Source organism: Suncus etruscus, chromosome 18 (genome assembly GCF_024139225.1).
Source record: "Suncus etruscus isolate mSunEtr1 chromosome 18, mSunEtr1.pri.cur, whole genome shotgun sequence".
Classification (NCBI taxonomy): Eukaryota; Metazoa; Chordata; class Mammalia; order Eulipotyphla; family Soricidae; genus Suncus; species Suncus etruscus.
The window spans coordinates 40,657,315-40,677,194 of record NC_064865.1 but is presented as its reverse complement, the minus strand read 5'-3'; the positions used below and the strand labels follow the sequence as shown (position 1 = coordinate 40,677,194).

The 19,880-nt window shown below is 42.9% G+C and overlaps 1 protein-coding gene across 1 annotated transcript; it reads right to left on the bottom strand.

The window, feature by feature from the left end:
* Positions 1–234: 234 nt before the first annotated feature.
* On the bottom strand, positions 235–18,838 carry SMIM13 (small integral membrane protein 13). The gene is made up of 2 exons (XM_049765301.1): positions 18,502–18,838; positions 235–573 (listed from the first exon to the last, which is right to left on the bottom strand). Exons 1-2 carry the CDS (start codon positions 18,575–18,577, stop codon positions 386–388), a joined length of 264 nt encoding a protein of 87 aa, XP_049621258.1. The 5' UTR covers positions 18,578–18,838; the 3' UTR covers positions 235–385.
* Between the last annotated feature and the right edge of the window lie 1,042 nt (positions 18,839–19,880).

Genomic DNA, 19,880 nt, shown 5'->3' with positions numbered 1-19,880 from the left:
CCAATAATTACAGCTCATGACCAGTGTCTAGTGGAGAATAATGAAAAAAATGCATCCCAATTTCAAACAAGGTGAAATGAGTGAATGAAAACAAATATTATAGACCTAATTTATAAAATAATGAGTTTTCAAGCATGTAATGACAGAAAATTAGTTCAAGACAAGGAATACATATAAGTAGAAAGCTAGTGAGGCAAAAGATTATCTTTAAAATGACCATTGGCGATGGTCCAATTTGGTTTCAATTCCCTTTATTTTCATATGGCTTACATGTAAATATTTTTTCATTGGATTTAAAATTCAAGTACAAATAGTCTTCAGTCTTGTTGCAAGGCCAAGTATAAAGATAGGCTCCCAACTGCTTTTCACCATGCACCAACAAGGGTCAGTGATCTTCATCAGCAGGGACCCTCCTTTGGCGAGCAGATCTGATTCTGTGTGACGATGATGAAGCATCTTCTTCTGCTTCAGACCCTGAAGGCTCACGGTCTCCTTCTTGGGATCCTGTGTCTCCAACAAGTTCCCGCAGAAACTTGAATTTTGATAAAAAGAGATGCCAGACGAAATACCAACCTGCAGAGAGACAAGAAAAATTATTACACACAGTTTAGAACTGAGAATATATTCTAGTTAATTGAGTGGAGAAATATACTGTAAAACAACATATATCATATAAATATGTGTGATTACAAATATTTATAAAACAAACACTTATTGAGCATTTACTGCAATGAGAATAAGGACCAAGTATGGATTGAATATTCATTAATAACAAAAAAGATACATGCCTATACAGATAGTTTTGGAATTCAAATTTGATTAATCATATTATAATTAAGTTTGTGATTACCATATTAAAATCCAAATTTAAAAAAAAATTTTTTTGTTTTGTTTTTTTTGGGTCACACCCGGCAATGCTCAGAGGTTACTCCTGGCTCTACGCTCAGAATGCTCCTGGCAGGGTTGGGGACCATATGGGATGCTGGGATTCGAACCACCTTTAGTCCTGGGTTGGCCACTTGAAAGGCAAACGCCCTACTGCTGTGCTATTTCTCAGGCCCAAATTTTCAAAATATTTTATGAGTAAGAAAAATGTACTTTATTTGTTTGGACATTCATGCTTTCATTTGCTTCCATTGGGATTGTGAAGGATACTGAATGATAAGGATCAACTAAGTTTCACTGCAAACATCTAAATCATAACACCCAGCAGCAAATAGGGGTTACTCCTGGCTCTGCACTCAGAAATCGCTCCTGGCAGGCTCAGGGGACCATATGGGATGCCGGGGATGAACCAGGGTCCATCCCAGGTAGGCCGCATGCTGTGCTATCTCTCTCCGGCCCTGATTGTGTACATTTCTAACCATATTCATTTCTTTCTAATAAACTCTGTAATAAAACAAAAACAAACAAAAGACATTTTACATAAGCTCCATGGCCACTAAACGCTATTTTCTTAGATTCAAGCCATTACTCAGTGTTTTGCTTTAAAGCTTGAGTGACGGAAGCAAAATGAGTCATACCACAGATGTATTCAGTTAACTGTATGTTTAAATAAAATGGAGAAATGGCATGTAGGAGCCGGAGAAATAGCATGGAGGTGAGGCATTTGCTTTGCATGCAGAAGGATGGTGGTTCAATTCCTGGCATCCCATATGCTCCCCTGAGCCTGCCAGGAGCAATTTCTGAGTGTAGAGCCAGGAGTAACCCTTGAGCACTGCTGAGTGTGACCCAAAAACCAAAAAAAAAAAAAAGAAAGAAAAAAGAAATGGCATACAGCCCTTCTATTTAATGCTCAATGATTGAAAATAACAGTATGGAAAGCTCTCAGTCATGATGAGGATGTTAAATAAGCTTAAAGAAATAATGGTATAGGTAGTCAATGTCAGTAAAGCAAAAGGAAGTATGACAATGAAAATGAAAATACTCCAGTGACCGAAAAGTATGGTAGTTAAATTTTCAACTCAATGGACATTGTCAGGAGTAGGGTAATAGAGGAGTTAGCCCTGAGCACAACCCAAGAATGTTTCCCCATTCACCCATCCAAAACAAACACCATGAAATAGGAAGGCATGTGTGTGAAGTCGATATTGAGGGTGCTCTCCCTTCTAGAAACACAAAGGATGGGATCATGAATTCAGATTTACAATTCTGATTACAAAGAGAATCTAATCTAATTGACTAAAAAGGTCTGACTGAACTAACCACCTTCTTCCAGGTGTGTGCATTGTTGTCTTTGAGGCCAGAAGACTTGGAGAGTGAAAAACAACTAAAACTCAGGCTATGTAAGGAAGTGCCTAAGAAATTCTCTCTACCAGAACCAATATGCAATACCAAGAAACTTCTTTCTTACTTTTATCCTATGAGGCATGTGTCACATATGTTGTCCAGTAGGAACTAGTAGGAGAAAAAAGGAGAGAAGAGAGAGAAGTACTATCAAAAGGAATATCAGGGGGCTGGGAAGGTGGTGCTAGAGGTAAGGTGTCTGCCTTGCAAGCACTAGCGTAGGACGGACCCCGGTTCGATCCCCCAGCGTCCCATATGGTCCCCCCAAGCCAGGGGGGATTTCTGAGCACATAGCCAGGAGTAACCCCTGAGCGTCATCGGGTGTGGCCCAAAAACAAAAAAAAAAAAAAAAAAAAAAAGGAATATCAGGCCGGAGAGATAGCACAGCGGTGCTTGCCTTGCAAGCAGCCAATCCAGGACCAAAGGTGGTTGGTTCGAATCCTGGTGCCCATACGGTCCCCCGTGCCTGCCAGGAGCTATTTCTGAGCAGACAGCCAGGAGTAACCCCTGAGCAATGCAGGGTGTGACCCAAAAACCAAAAAAAAAAAAAAAAAAGGGAATATCACTGTTTTTTTTTGTTTGTTTGTTTGTTTGTTTTTGGGCCACACCCGGCGGTGCTCAGGGGTTACTCCTGGCTGTCTGCTCAGAAATAGCTCCTGGCGGGGCCGGAGATATAGCATGGAGGTAAGGCCTTTACCTTTCATGCAGAAGGTCATCGGTTCGAATCCCGGCATCCCATATGGTCCCCCGTGCCTGCCAGGAGCAATTTCTGAGCACGGAGCCAGGAAAAAACCCTGAGCACTGCCGGGTGTGACCCAAAAAACACCAAAAAAAAAGAAATAGCTCCTGGCAGGCACGGGGGACCATATGGGACACCGGGATTCGAACCAACCACCTTTGGTCCTGGATCGGCTGCTTGCAAGGCAAATGCTGCTGATATCACAGTTTTTAAGAGTGACCTGTGTCTTGCTCCAGTCTCACATTGGTAAATAATGAATGTCATAAAAACTGAGTGGCAACAGAGGGTAAGTATATATTCTGGGATAGGCAAAAGAGTACTCAATAAATGTGTCAATGACCAGCCATTGTTCAAAAAAAAGTCTCACAAAAGCCCAGGTACAGTACAATCAGAAATTCTCACCTTGATGGAGTTAGCCCAATGGATAATATTATCCTATCTCTTCTAATATCTAAGCTCTTAACTGACTAACTAGCAATTTCAATTTGTATGTTTTTCTATTTTAAATACTATTGCTGTATTTTTATTTTACTTTGGAGACTATAAGGTTCACTTCTAAGTCAAACACACACACACACACACACACACACACACACACACACACACACACACACACACACACACCTCCTTAAATGTCCTGGCATTTAAGCAAACCCACCCTCTAGCAAAGAGGTACTTTCAAGACAGCCGAAGTAGATTACATAAAAACAGTTAGGGGCCCGAGATAGTGCAAGCTGGCAGGCGGTGGCCTTTCAAGTGCTAGTCTAGTATGGTGTCTCATATGGTACCCCCAAGCCAGAAGCGATTTCTGAGTGTATAGCCAAGAATAACCCCTGAGCATCAATGGGTGTGGCCCAAAAAACAAACAAAAAAAACCCATAAACAATTATGCTTTTCCAAATTTTATCATGGTATTTCCAACTACAAATCTCTAAATGCAATGAGCATTGCCAGAAGAGTTTCCACAGTTAGTATCACTAATCAGTGTAATCAACAAATTGAAGACATTTTTTAAGTTGCTTTTAAGACCCCTTCTCCTTCTCTATTGATCCCAATGCTCTCATGGATTCAAATATTAACTCTATAATGCTTGAAGATAAAATTTTTCATTCCAACTTTCTACTGATCTTGAACTTCCAAAATGAGAGGTCACTTGTTGAGGACATTTAAAAAAATATATGTGTATTTTTAAATGTATATGTATTTTAATATATACATATTAAATACATATATATACCCAACAATTTCTGATTTTTATATTTCTGTAATGGGTATTGAGTTTTTTTGATCTCTGCAGAAAAAGTTCCTTCTCAGCAAACTGTTCCGTCCCTAATTTACTATGTGATATAGATTATACCGAATAAACCCTCTCCCATTTAGTTCCTTCTCTACCTTTCTACTGTCATTCTCTGTATTAGATAAAACAATTACCTATTAGTTGAATTAGCACCATCGCCTCCTTATCTCAGAGGTACTAGAATCACACTGGCATGCTTCCTAACTCAACAACTTGCAACTAAGACATTTTATGTGCCCTATTTCCATCTTTTATAAAATGGAGATAACTTACCCAATCCAAAGGGTTCATCTGGTAATAAAATGCATTTTTTTAAAATAATACCATCAAATGTTAGCCATTATAATCATCTAGGTTTTGATTTCTTCCCTTCTAGGGCAAACTTCAAGTTTTATTACTATTATTGGAACTGGACATTTTATACCTCATCAACATAACGTTTTTACTTCCATTGCAAAAGCTCTTCAGTAAAGTATTCCCTTGGGTGATTGTTTTATCACTCAATGTTCATTTTAATCTTTTATTGTACTATTAATAGTCTGGTTTCTTCCTAAAATACAAATGTCTTGAAAAAATGTAGCTACCAAAGTTTTCTACTGAGTTCTCAACATCTTAAGTAGAAACTAAGAAGGAAGGGGCCGACGAGATAGTACTGTGGTAGTGTTTGCCTTGCAATGCAGCCTACCCAAGACAGATGGTGAGTTCGAATCCCAGCATCCCATGTAATCCCAGAGACAGCCAGGAGCGATTTCTGAGCACAGAGCCGGAAGTAACCCCTGAGCACCACTGGGTTGGGTATGACCCGAACACCCCCCCCAAAGAAAATTTTAAAAAGTGTAAAAAAGAAACTAAGAAGGAAAATAACCTTCTACAAACTATGATTAATTTTACTGCTTGTGACTTTTATCAACTGAGTTGATATTTATGAGTTGTAAATATTCCCACTATGCAAATTGTAGCTGGTAAATGAGAAAAACTGCCATATGTTCTTTCAAAAACATCTGTATTGGGCCGGAAGTGATAGCACAGTGGTAAAGCATTCACCTTGCACATGGCCAACACAGGACAGACTCCAGTTCAAATCCTGGCATCCCATATGGCCCCCTGAGCCTGCCAGAAACGACTTCTGAGCACAGAGCCAGGAGTAACCCCTGAGTGCTGCCAGGTATGACCCAAAACCATCTGTATCAACAAAGTTGACTTGACATACACAATAAATTGATTCAATAACAATAAACTATTTTCAGAACATTCTTGATAGGCCATTAAACTTAAGCATAAGCCTTTTAAAAAATAAGTAAGTAAAGTTTCTAACTAAAAATTAAACTTTTTATATGTAGCTGACAAAAGTTTCCCAACACTATTTGTTGAATAGGCTCTCTTTGTTCCATTTCATACATCTGTATCCTTCGTTTAAAACTTGCTAACCATTTATCTGTACTACCAATTCTACTCCATTGGCCCAAAAGTTTACTTTTATTCAAGTATTACAGAATCTTGATTATTATAGATTTTTAATATAATTTTAAGTTTGGGAAAGAAGTCTCCCATCTTTTCCCCATGTGATTACTTTGGCTATCTGGGGGAGTTTTATTAATCCATAAATGTGTAACAGCATGTCAATAAAAAATGACATGACATTTTATGCGGATAACATTAATTCTGTATGTTTGAGTAAAATGGTCATTTAACAATATTAGTCCTTCCAATACATGAATAGAGATGTAGTTCCATTCCCTGTGTCTACTATTTCTTTTTCTTTTTGTTTTGTTTTGGGGTCATACCAGGCAGAGCTCAGGAGCTCTGCACTCAGAAATCTCTCCTGGCAGGCACAGGGGACATGTGGCACAGGGATGCCAGGATTCAAACCACTGTCCATCCTGGATTGGCTGCTTGCAAGGCAAATACCTTAGCAATGTGCTATCTCTCCAGCCCCTATTTCTTTTTCTCCTGACTTACAGTTTATTACTACTTCACCTTATTTGTTAAGGTAATGCTCGGGTACTTCATTTTGGGTGTATGATTACAAATGGGATCATTGTATTTTAAAAAATAATTATACACTGCTTGCATATAAAATGTCACAGATTTCTGCATGCTGATTTTGTGGTCTGCTACTTTACTGTATAAGGTTATTGTTTCTAAGAATCTTTTTTATTTGTACTTAGACTTTTCTAAGTACAATATCATGCAATTTGCAAAAAAAAAACAGTAGTTTGGCTTCTTTTCCAATCTGAATTTCATTAATGCCTCTTTCTTATCTAATTATCGTGGCAAGGACTTCCAATATTATGATGAATAGTTGTGAGAATAGTCAATCTACCTTAAGTTAGTTTTTGTTTTGTATCGTTTTGGGGCCACACCCAGTGGCACTCAGGGGTTATTCCTCACTCTGCGCTCAGAAATCACTTCTGGCTGGCTTGGGGGACCATATGGGATGCCAAGGATCTAACCCAGATGGGTACTGGGTCAGCAGTGTGCAAGGGAAACGCCCTACCTGCTGTCCTGTCACTTGGTCTCTACCATAGAGGTTTATTTTTCACCACTGAACAACTGTGGGTTGTTGGGTTTGTTTGGTTGGTTTTGGTTTTGGGTCATACTTGACCACACTCAGGAGTTACTCCTAGTAGGCTCAGGGAACCATATGGGATGCCAGGATTCGAATTGGGGTCTGTCCTGTGTTGGCAGCATGCAAAGCAAAGGCCTTACTGCTGTGCTATCACTCAGGCTGAGTTTTTGTGATTAAGTGGCTTTAGCCATATTGAAGGAAGTTTGATTAAGAGATTTTATCATAAATGGATGCTGCATCTTGTCAAGATTTTTCTGCATTTATGACATGATCATAAGATTTTTATCTTTTTTGTATAGAAATGGTGTTGTGTTGATTACCTATGTATATAAAAATATTCTTGCATTAACCCCACTTAGCATATAAACCTTTTAATATATTGCTAAGGATCTTAGCATCTATATTTATCAGAAATACTGGTCTATAATTTTTTTTCCATGATGCCTCTGCTTTTGGTATCAGATTACTATCCATCTCACAGAAACTGCAAGTATTTCTGTTTCATTATCTTTTGGAAAGCACCTAGGATTTGGGAATAAGTCTGAAGATTTGGGAGATTTTGCTAATAAATCCATCTGGACATGGGCTTTTGTTTCTGGAGACATCTGATTACCACATCAATTTCCCTGCTAGTAATTGGCCTGTTCATATGTTCTAGACATCCTAATTTAGACTTGTAAAATTATAGAAATCTAACATTTACCATTTCTTTGGGCCTAAGGTAATTTATGATCCATCTAATTTCTGTGGTATACAGCTCTCATTTCATAGCTCTCCCTTCATTTCTGTTTCAGTTTGCAAGGCAAACGCTCTACTGCTGTGCTATCTCTCCAGCCCCTCCACTTACTTTGGGTTCCCATTTTTTCCTCTGTCCATAGTAACTAAAGCTAAGCAGTCAGTTTATTTATTTAAACCTCTCCTTGTTTCCCAAGGAATGCTTGCATTGCTCTGAGCTTAGCTCTTAGCACAACTTTTGCTGTACCCCATTTTGTTCTGTGTGCCATGTGTCTTCACTCTCATTTTTTTCCATGAAACTTTTGATTTCTTCTGATTTCTTCTATGATCCACTGGCTGTTCAATATTCAGTATTAAATTGTTTAGATTTCCACTAGTGATCAGAATGGATATCCTACAAACTTGGGGTAAATACTCACCAATCATCTGACAAAGGTTAAATAACTTAGATAAGTACTTGTAAAACTGAATATCAGGGGATGGAGAGATAGCATGGAGGTAAGGCGTTTTGCCTTTCATGCAGAAGGTCGGTGGTTCAAATCCCAGCATCCCATATGGTCCCCTGTGTCTGCCAGGGGCGATTTCTGAGCGTGGAGCCAGGAGTAACCCCTGAGCACTGCGGGGTGTGACCCAAATACCAAAACAAAACAAAACAAAAAACTGAACATCAGAGATAGCATGGAGGTAGGGGGTTTGCCTTGCATGCAGGACTGTGGTTCGAATCCCAGCATCCCATGTGGCCCCCTGTGCCTGCCAGGAGCAATTTCTGAGTGTAGAGCCAGGAGGAACCCCTGAGCACTGCCGGGTGTGACCCAAAAACCAACCCCCCCCAAAAAATCCAAATAACCGATCAAAAATGGGGAGAATTGCACAGAAACTTCCTCAAAGAAGTGGTACAGATGGTCAATCACCTTTTATCAATGAAATGTAAATTAAAGCAACAATAAAATAATCACCTCACACTAGTGAGACTGACACACATCAGGAAGAATGAAGACAGCCAGTGATTGTACAGATTGTAGGAGAAAGGGAAGCCTCATATGCTATTAGAGGGAAAGTTGTTAGGAGAGCTTCAGCTTCTGTGCAAACAGCAGACTTCTCAAAATACTAAGGATTAAATTTCCATACAGTCCAGTCATCCCACATTTGAATGATTGGATCTATATCCAGAAGCAGAACCATGACCCAGAAGCACTATTTTAAAAAGATATTATGGGGCCGGAGAGATAGCCTAGAGGTAAGGCGTCTGCTTGCTTGCATCTGCCTTCCAAGCAGAAGGATGGTGGATCAAATCCCGGCATCCCATAATGTCTCCCGTGCCAGCCAGGAGCGATTTCTGAGTGTAGAGCCAGGAATAACCCCTAAGCGCTGCCGGGTGTGACCCAAAAACCAAAAACCAAAACAAAACAAAACAAAAAACACAACGATATTTATACTCCTGTGTTTATTACAGCACTATACACAATAGCCAAAATATAAAAATAACCCAAGTGCCCTAGAATAGATGAGGGGATAAATAATTTTATATCTTTACAAAGGGAATACTTACTACCCAATTTTGGTGGTGATTTTGTTGTTGTTGTTGTTGTTTGTTTTGGGTTTGGGGCCATACAGGGATTACTCCTGGCTCTGTACTCAGAAATTACTTCTGGCAGGCTCAGGGGACCATATGGGATACCAGGGATCTAACCCAGGTCAGCTATTTGCAATCCTATCCTTTGTGCTATCCCTCCAGACCCTCAGTTATCTTTTTAAGATGATATCATGTAATTAATTCACTGCCACATTGATGGAGCCAAAGGTTATCATGCTGAGTGAAATAAATAAAAAGAGGGATAAATACAAAATTATTTCTTTCATATATGGGGTATACAGAACCATAATAAGGAAATAAATCCTGCCAATGGCAAAAAAAACTTCAAAGTTGATCTAGAGAAGATAGTTTTCCAAAGGCAGGGTGTGGGGGGCAGAGGTGTGTATATGTGTGAGAAAAGACCCTGAGACCTAGGTAGAGGAACACTGACACTATAGTAGTAGGTTGTATTGCTGTAACATTGAACGCTGAAAGCTATAATTAAGAGTATTGCTATTCACAAGGACTTCAATAGAACTTGGCAGGAGAAGGGAAACATCAGAACTTTGGGTAGGTAAATAGTAGGGGAAGGAAAAGAAAAAAAGAACTGGCTCAGTCTTTTACAGACCTGTTGTACAAGCAGCAAGGATTACAAGAATTGTGCAGAAAATGAGGTTTAGTCTTTGCAGAGATTTGATACTAAGAGAGAAAGGACCTGGGCCCGGAGAAATAGCACAGTGGCATTTGCCTTGCAAGCAGCCGATCTAGGACCAAAGGTGGCTGTTTCGAATCCCGGTGTCCCATATGGTCCCCCGTGCCTGCCAGGAGCTATTTCTGAGCAGACAGCCAGGAGTAACCCCTGAGCACAGCCGGGTGTGGCCCAAAAACTAAAAAAAAAAAAAAAAAAAAGAGAGAGAGAAAGGACCTTTGCAGTGATCCCAGGGCTGACACAGAATTCGTCACTATCTTTTACTACAACAACCTTTAATTTGAATAAATATATATATATACATATATATATATATATATATTTGTAAAATACCTCTACTCACAAAACAATGTCCAACGCAAAGAAAATACATGGAAATGCGGCCTGAGAGATAAAACAGTAGTAGGGCATTTGCCCTGCACACAGCCAACCAGGGATGGACCCAGGTTTGATTCCTAACATCCCATATGGTCCCGAGCCTACCAGGAATGTTTTCTGAGCACAGAGCCAGGAGTAACCCCTAAGAACCACCGTGTATGGCCCAAAAAGCTAAATAAATACATGAATACATACATAAATAAATAAGAAAATACATGGAAAAATAAAATTGAGACAGGGAGATGAAAACTACTTATAACTACAATAATACATGCTATTAAATACATATAAATCATATGTAATAAGTTATTAAATATGTAAATATGAAGAATAGGTGCTAGAAAAAAGTAACCAGAGAATATCTCTGAAATTTAAAAATGAATAACTAAGATGAAAGCATAAGGCAGATATAAAATCTTGAAACTTTCCCAGAGACAAGCAAAAAGACAAAATACAAGAAGTAAATAAAAAAAAAATTAGGGGCCCGGAGAGATAGCACAGCGGTGTTTGCCTTGCAAGCAGCCGATCCAGGACCTAAGGTGGTTGGTTCGAATCCCAGTGTCCCATATGGTCCCCCGTGCCTGCCAGGAGCTATTTCTGAGCAGACAGCCAGGAGTAACCCCTGAGCACCGCCGGGTGTGGCCCAAAAGGCAAAAAAAAAAAAAAAAAAAAAATTAAACAATCTAAGAGGTCTGGGATCTAACAGAGTTTTCAGAAAGAATGAAAATGAAACAAGTTCTAAAAAGAAAAATTTCCCAGAAATGAAGAAATGTATCTGATTCAAACAAATGGCCCCAGAAAAAAATACCAAGATTTCAATATTGTTACAAAATACCAACTATATAAAAAAATTAACAAAACTATACAGAAATACTCTAGAAAGCCACATCAAGTCACTCATCATAAGAGTAAGGACACTTGGGGCCAGTGAGGTGGCGCTAGAGGTAAGGTGTCTACCTTGCAAGTGCTAGCCAAGGAAGGATCCCCCGGGGTAACCTATGGTCCCCCCAAGTCAGGTGGGGGTGGAATAAAGAAAAGTCAGTTTGGTGGGCCTGGAGAGACCAGGAGGAAAGAAGCTAAAGGACTCCGTGATTCTCTCCTGACTCACTTGGTTTATTAATTCTTCGCAGCTACCCTGCATCAGACCAGTTCACCCAGGGCTGGAATGGGTGAATCTCACACGAACTGGTAAACTCCAGAGTAATCAAGAAATTCTTTGGGCATGAGAGATAATATGGAGGTTAAGGTACTTGCACTGCATGCAACTGTCCCTGGCACTACTTATGGTCCCTTGAGCCCTGCCAGCAGTGATCTTAGAGCACAGGGCCAGGAGTAAACCAGAGCAAAGTTGAATGCGGCCCAATACCCACCCAGCACACCACACACACCCAAACCCCAAAAAGAAAAATTCCTTCATGAGCTGATTCCCCAAAGCATATCTCAATATGAAAACAAAAAAACAAAAAACAAAAACGTTTTTCACACTGAGATTTCTGTACTCTTACCATGTAAAACAAGGGAAATGTTCTCAAATATTTCCTAACACAAGACAAGTACTTTGATTTCTAATACTGATTTCTGGGACCAAAAAGATAATATAACTGGTATTATGCTTAAATTGCATCTCAAGTTCAATTCCTGAAACCACATATGATAACCCTTCTGCCAAGAAATGCCAGAAATACTCCCAAAGCATAGAGTCAGGAATAAGCAGAGCAGTGCTGAGTAGAGCCCCAAACTAAATAGAACAAAATACACTAATATGGGTGTGTTTGTTTGTTTGGGGGGCCACACTCCAAAGTGCTCAGGGCTTATTCTTGGTTCTATGCTAAAAGACTGCTCCTGGTGGTACTTTGCAGACCTTATGTGAGGGCAGATCAAAGCAGGTTTGAGAGGATACAAGAAAAGTCTCAGGCCCTTTTTTCTCTGGTCCTGAATTCATTTCTCAATCTCTTTAGGCCAGTTAAAAATCTCTATTGCTAATTCTTCCCTCTCTATGAAATTGGGCATCAAGTCAAATCGAACTGCTTCTTTGTTGAACAAGAGTGGTATGAAAATTTGGAATAGAAGAGGTTGATGCTTATAATAGAAACAGCCTTTTATCCCTGTTCCTAGGGATCCTAGAACAAGGGAAAAGTTTTTTATGAGACATTTCCCTTTTGTGCTGTTTCTTTTATTTTAGAACTGAAGTGCCAACACAGCTCCATTTCCTGCAAAATGGAACCTTCATGGGCAGAAGGGTAGAACAGAACAAAATAATCTGGTGGGGGAAAAAACATCCCTTCAAAAATAAACTACTTTTTACTTAGGGTCTCTCCCATGAAAGAAATCTTTTTTTTTTTTTTTTTTTTTTGGTTTTTGGGCCACACCCGGTAACGCTCAGGGGTTACTCCTGGCTATGTGCTCAGAAGTTGCTCCTGGCTTGGGGGACCATATGGGACACCGGGGGATCGAACCGCGTTCCATCCAAGGCTAGCGCAGGCAAGGCAGGCACCTTACCTTTAGCGCCACCGCCCGGCCCCCCATGAAAGAAATCTTAACTAAAGATATTTTGAGAGGTGAAGATTTTCCAGCCTCTGGAACTTGAGAAGTTCCATACTCAGAAGCTTTTGTCCAGTATTACATAGAGTTTGTGAGGATGATAAATCAGTTTACATAAGTAAAAACTGTGTCAAGGGCCAGACAGATAGCAGTGGGAAAGCATTTGCCTTGCATGCAACCAGACCAGGACAAACCTGGATTCTATTCCCTGCATCCCATATGGTCCCCCAAGCCTGCCAGGAGCAATTTCTAAGTGTAGAATCAGGAGTAACCCCACTGGGTGGGGCCAAAAAAAACAAAAAAATAGAAATTGTGTGAATGAGTCAAAGCATAGCACAGCAGTAGGGTGTTTATCTTGCACGCACTGACCTGAGATGGCCTTTCAAGAGCGGATTTGCCTGCAGAGTCAGGAGTAACCCCTGAGAGCCGCTGGGTGTGGCCCCAAAACCAAAAAGATAACAAAAAAAAACTGTGTCAAAATTCTGGATACCGTGAATAAGAGACAAAAAGTTAAAAAAGGAACTAAAAGTCCACCAAAGAACTTCAAGAACTGCCAGTTCTATCAAAGACAATAGATATTCCTTGTTTGCAGTATCTCTGATGTCCTCAGGCCTTGGGAAAAATTCAAGATTTATTTCAGTGTACAAAGAAAAAACAAAACTTTAAAAATTGATTAAGAGGGGGTCGGGCGGTGGCGATAAAGGTAAGGTGCCTGCCTTGCCTGCGCTAGCCTTGGACAGACCGCGGTTCGATCCCCCGGTGTCCCATATGGTCCCCCAAGCCAGGAGCAACTTCTGAGCACATAGCCAGAAGTAACCCCTGAGCGTCACCGGGTGTGGCCCAAAAACCCAAAAAAAAAAAAAAAAAGATTGATTAAGAATAAGCAACTGGGGCCCGGAGAGATAGCACAACGGTGTTTGCCTTGCAAGCAGCCGATCCAGGACCAAAGGTGGTTGGTTCGAATCCCGGTGTCCCATATGCTCCCCCGTGCCTGCCAGGAACTATTTCTGAGCAGACAGCCAGGAGTAACCCCTGAGCGCCGCCAGGTGTGGCCCAAAAACCAAAAAAAAAAAGAATAAGCAACTGGGGGGGGTGCGAAGAGATAGCATGGAGGTAAGGCGTTTGCCCTGCATGCAGAAGGACAGTGGTGGTTCGAATCCCGGCATCCCATATTGTCCCCTGAGCCTGCCAGGCACAATTTCTGAGCATAGAGCCAGGAGTAACCCCAGAGTGGTGTCGGGTGTGACCCAAAAACAAAAAAGAATAAGCAACTAGGGTGGGAGAGATCAAAGGTAGTTTGAATCCCAGCATCCCCTATGGTTCCTCATGCCTACCAGGAGGTGATTTCTGAGCAGAGAGCCAGGATAATCCCTGAGTGCCACTGGGTGTGGCCCAAAAACAAACAAAAAAAAAAAGCAAAAAACAAACAAAAACAGAATAAGCAACTGATCTCCACAAAAATAAATTACTGAGGGGCTGGAGGGGTGGCACAAGTGGTAGGGCATTTGCCTTGCACACACTAACCTAGGACAGACCAGGGTTCAATCCCCTGGCATTCCATATGGTCCCCCAGGCCAGGAGCAATTTCTGAGCACATTGTCAGGAGTAACCCCTGAGCTTCACCAGGTGTGGCCCAAAAGGCAAACTAATTAAATAAAAAAAAATTACTGAAACATATTTTTATCTCATTAATCTCTAGTCTACCAAGTAACCACAGTAGCACGTCAAATTTATATCTAATAATCTTGGGTGTTATTTTACTTAGGCACAGTCAGAACAGAATGTCCAAGCATATTTCCTATTCTTTACACCCCATTTACCCCCATTATTTTATTGAAAGAGGCACTGAAGAATGGCCAAGGACAGAGTAGGTGGCACCCATATCAATTAAGAATTCCTATCTGCCATGCCAAGGCTCTACACCCAATGTGACAATCAGTGCACTGAGTTAGAGATGGCCTCAGGTCTCTTTTATCTTCAAGACCTCATAAGCAGAAATCACTCATCTGCCTCCAAAGGATAGAAGTCTGTTTTCCATTCTAATAAAAAACGTGTTCTTTATGTACCATTCCTAGCCTCTCATTCCTAGTGTTTTTGGAAATGAAAGGACCACACTTTTAGTCAAATGAGTAAAATAAAGTCAAATAACTATCTCTCCGGATGGGCCGGAGAGATTGCTCAGCCGTGGGGCTTTTGCCTTGTGTGTGACTGGCCCAGAAGGGGCCTGGCACCCCTGTGGTCCCCAGCCAGTCAGGGGCGATTTCTGAGTGTGGAGCTAGAAGTGCTCTCTACCACCACTGGGTGTGGCCCAACAACCAATGGTCAGTTCATCGATAATTAAAACTTAAACATCCAACAAAGGGCCCGGAGAGATAGCATAGTGGCATTTGCCTTGCAAGCGGCCGATCCAGGACCAAAGGTGGTTGGTTCGAATCCCGGTGTCCCATATGGTCCCCGTGCCTGCCAGGAGCTATTTCTGAGCAGACAGCCAGGAGTAACCCCTGAGCAATGCCGGGTGTGACCCAAAAACCAAAAAAAAAAAAAAAAATCCAACAAATAAGAAAAACTACTGGGAGCTTTGAAGCAAGTACAATAATATTAGTAACAATTAGTAATGTAGGGGCCGGAGAGATAGCATGGAGGTAAGGTGTTTGCCTTTCATGCAGAAGGTCACTGGTTTGAATCCTGGGGGTCCCCGTGCCTGCCAGGGGCGATTTCTGAGCACAGAGCCAGGAGTAACCCCTGAGCACTGCTGGGTGTAACCCAAAAACCAAAACAGAACAAAACAATTAGAAATGTAAATGGTTTCAAAATTAAAAAAAATGTAAATAGTCCTACTAGGCAAGTTTCCGTTTAAGACATGAGATGGCCCAGATTTCCATGAAGCTTGCATCTTTATATCAGAAAACAAGAAATTTCTTTCACATGGTCAAATCACAAAAATCTGGTTTTCTTAATTTTAAGAATCGTATATATCTATAATTAGTCCAAAATTCTGGCATCATGACCATGAAATTGAGAATGTCTTTAATTGTTGGGGTTTTTGTTTTTTCAACAGAAAAGAATATAAGGGGCCGGAGAGATAGCACAGCATTAGGATGTTTGCCTAGCAAGCTGCTAACCCCAGCATCCCATATGTCCCTTGAGCCTGCCAGTAGTAATTTCTGAGCACAGAGCCAGAAGTAACTGGTGTGGCCCAAAAACCAAAAAAAGAAAAGAATATATGCTGAAAGGTTTTTCGGTGGTGGTGGTGGTTCTTTTTTAGGTTTTTTTTTTTTTTTTTTGGAGGGGGGGCACACCCGGTTATGCTCAGGGGTTACTCCTGGCTATGAGCTCAGAAATCGCTCCTGGCTTGGGGGACCATATGGAACACCTGGGGGATAGAACTGAGGTCCGTCCTAGGCTAGCACAGGCCTCTAAGCTGAAAGTTTTAACCCTAGTGCCTCCTTGACGAAGCAAAAAAATAGTGATAGATTTTAAATACACATACAGTATATATATGCATGTTCAAGAGTATACATATAAACCCCAAAATAATTTTTTTGGTTTTTGGTTTTTGAGTCACACCCAGCAGCACTCAGGGGCTACTCCTAGTTCTAGGCTCATAAATCACTTCTGGCAGGCTTGGGGGACTATATTGGATGCCAGGATTCGAACCACCATCCTTCTGTATGCAAGGCAAATGCCCTACCTCCATGCTATCTCTCTGGCCCCTAAAACAATTCTTTTAAGTGGTTTATTTTTTTGTTTTAGTTTGGGATTTTTTTGTTGTTTTTTAGGCAACACCCAGTGACGCTCAGGGGTTACTCCTGGCTATGTGTTCAGAAATCGCTCCTGGCTTGGGGGACTATATGGGACTCCGGGGGATAGAACCACGGTCCTTTCTAGGTCCTTTCTAGGTTAGTGGGTCCAAGGCAAATGCCTTAACGCTTGCGCCACGGCTCCAGCCCCTTTATTTTAAAGTTTTTTTTAACTATGTATTGATTGATTGATTGATTGATTGGTTTTTGGGCCACATGGGAGCTCAGGAGCCACTCCTGGCTCGGTGCTCAGAAATAGCCCCTGGCAAGCTCAGGAGACTATGTGGGATACTGGGAATCAAATCAGGTCCCACCCTGGTGGCCCATGCAAGGCAAATGCCCCACTACTGTGCTACCGCTCCAGCCCCTGCCCAAACACAATTCTTATACTGAACACGTAATACAAGAATCGTTATGATACGTTTTGAATTCTTACCATTATTTCATCAACCTAAACCCCAAACTTCAATACGAAATTAAAAAAATATAAAAGAAAACAGAAACACACTGACATTTCCAAGGTTCCCCCAAGCCTCACAAATGCTCAAATCCCATGCTAACATGGTTATCAGTCACTCTGTAGGAAGCTAGGAGAGCAACTCACATTGTTCTGATTTTATCTTGAGAAGAAAATACATGGTAGGTCCTTATCGTTTATCATGAGAGATAGGCACAGCCATGTCTACAGACATGTGTGTAGCAGACAAAATAAAACTGATTACTTGACCCCGGGTGGTGGCTGAATATAGCCCATGTTTGTTGGCTTGTTTCCAAGTTCTGCCTGTGTCTCAGTCTCCATGTGGAATCCAGTTTAAATCAACAGAATCTTATAAAAAAACAACACCCCAACAACTCAGTCCCTTGGCATTGATTAAATAAAGGGAGCAAATGGGGGGCCAAAAAGATTAAGAAATCTGGGCAGGCTGTAAAATAATGAATGACAACCTTACCTACCCTGCCTATGTGGTGCAACCTACATCCACGCTGGTGACACCCTGGGCCTCCCTTGTCCTGTCTAGGGTGCCCAGTGGAGGATGCAGGCTGGGGAAGTGGGGGTGTGGAAATGGGGATGGGGGGGCTCCAAGCTCTCTCCAAAAAAGTGTAATGTAACACCCACTTAACCATGCTGGTGACACAACGAGGGCTGTCTTGTCCTCTCCAGGATGGAGAACCCTGGCTGGGGGTGGGGGGTAGAAATGGTAATTTTGGGGGGGGGGGGCTCCAAGCTCTCTCCAAAAAAAATGTAGTGCAACACCTACTTACCCACTGGTGACACAAGTGGGGAAGCTGCCTTGTCTCCTCTCCAGGATGTCCTCCAGGATGGAGAGTCCTGGCTAGGGGTGGGGTGTGGAAATGGGAATTTGGAGGGGGAAGGGGCTCCAAGCTCTCTCTCCAAAAAGTGTGGTGCAACACCCACTTAACCTTGCTGGTGACATGGGGGGGCTGCCTTGTCTCCTCTCCAGGATGTCCTCCAGGATGGAAGGTCCTGGCTGGGGTTGGGGGGGGGGGCGGGAATGGGGACACTGGGGGGCTCCAAGCTCTCTCCCCAAAAGGGCTGGAGAGATAGCATAGCAGTAGGGCGTTTGCCTTGCATTCAGAAGGATGGTGGTTCGAATCCTGGCACCCCTTATGATCCCCATTTAGCCTGCCAGGAGTGATTTTTGAATGCAGAGCAAGGAGTAACCCCTGAATGCTGCTGGATGTGACCCCCAAAATCAAAAACAAACCAAAAAAAGGCAAGCTGAAGCCAAAAAAACTAAAACAGAAAAACCTTGTTCACCCCAGATTCTTTTGCATGCAACACCCCTTTTGTGGGGGCCGGGCCCAGTCACCCAGCCAGCCAAGGGGGGTCACCCAGCTGCACCCCCACTCACCGCACACCATGAGCAGCAGCACGACGAGCAGCGTGGCCACGAACACGAGCAGGGTGAGCCCCACGTTGTGCCACATGTTGGGTCTCGGTGCTCAGGAGCTCGGTCCCAGCCGACGAAACCTCCTCCGGGTGGGCCTCGGGGTTGCCCCTTAGTGGCTCATCGCTCCTGGGAACTGGAGGCGCTCGCCATGGCTGACTGGCTGGCTGAAGAGAGAGGGTGAGAAGGGACGTCGTGTGCAGTAGTGTCTTTCGCCCTCGCCCTCTCCGCCTTGGAACTCGCAGGTTGCTTTCTTGCTTTCTAGCTCCCCAAGATCTCCGACTAGTCGCCCCTGCGGCAGCGAGTCAGTCACCTAGCAGCCCACACGGCTCGCGGCCGCCTCCGCCTCCGCCGCGCGGGGGCCGCTGGGAAATGTAGTTCGGCGTGCGGGTTCCGCCGGAAGGGAACGCCCTCTCGGGACTACAACTCCCGGCGTGCGTTGCGGCGCAGCTGCTCTCCGCCTCTCTCCGCCCCTCCCTCTGCGCCTTCCCAGCCGGTGGTGCTTTCCCGGGCCTGATCCTGCCTCCTTCCCTCCCTCCACCCCTCTCTCCCTCCCTCCACCCCTCTCTCCCTCCCTCCACCCCTCTCTCCCTCCCTTCCTCCCTCTCTGCCTCCCTCCTCCTCCTCCTCCTCCTCCTCTTCCTCCTCCTCCTCCTCCTCCTCCTCCTCCTCCTCCTCCTCTCTCCCTCTTCCTCTCCCTCTCCCACTCCCTCCCTCCCTCCCTCTCCCTCTCTCCCTCCCTCCCTCCCTCCCTCTCTCTCTCTCTCTCTCTCTCTCTCTCTCTCTCTCTCTCTCTCTCTCCCTCCTCTCTCCTCTCCTTTTTTCTTCTTCTCTCCTCTCTTCTCTGTCTCTCACTCTTTTCTCTCCTTTCTCCTCTTTCTCTCTTCTCCCTTTCTTCTCTCTTCTCTCTCCTCTCTTCTCTCTCCTTCTCTCTCTTCTCTCTCCCCCTCCTCTCTTTTCTTTTTCTTTCTTCTCTCTCCCTCCCTCTCCTCTCTCCCTCTTTTCTCCTCTCTTCTCTCTTGTCTTTCTCTTTCTTTCTTTCTTTCTCTTTCTTCTCTCTCCCTCCCTCTCCTCTCTCACTCTTTTCTCCTCTCTTCTCTCTTTCTTGTCTTTCTCTTTCTTTCCCCCTCTCCTCTCCTTTTTCTTTCTTCTTTCTCTCTCTCCTCTCTTCTCTCTCCCTCTCTCCTCTCTTCTCTTCTCTTTTTCTTTCTTCTCTCCCTCTCTACCCCTCTCCTCTCTCCTCTCTGCTCTCTTCTCTCTCTCCCCTCCTCTCTCTCTCCTCTCCTCTCCTCTTTCTCTCTTCTGTCTCCCCCTTTCCTCTCCTCTGTCTTCTCCTCTCCCTC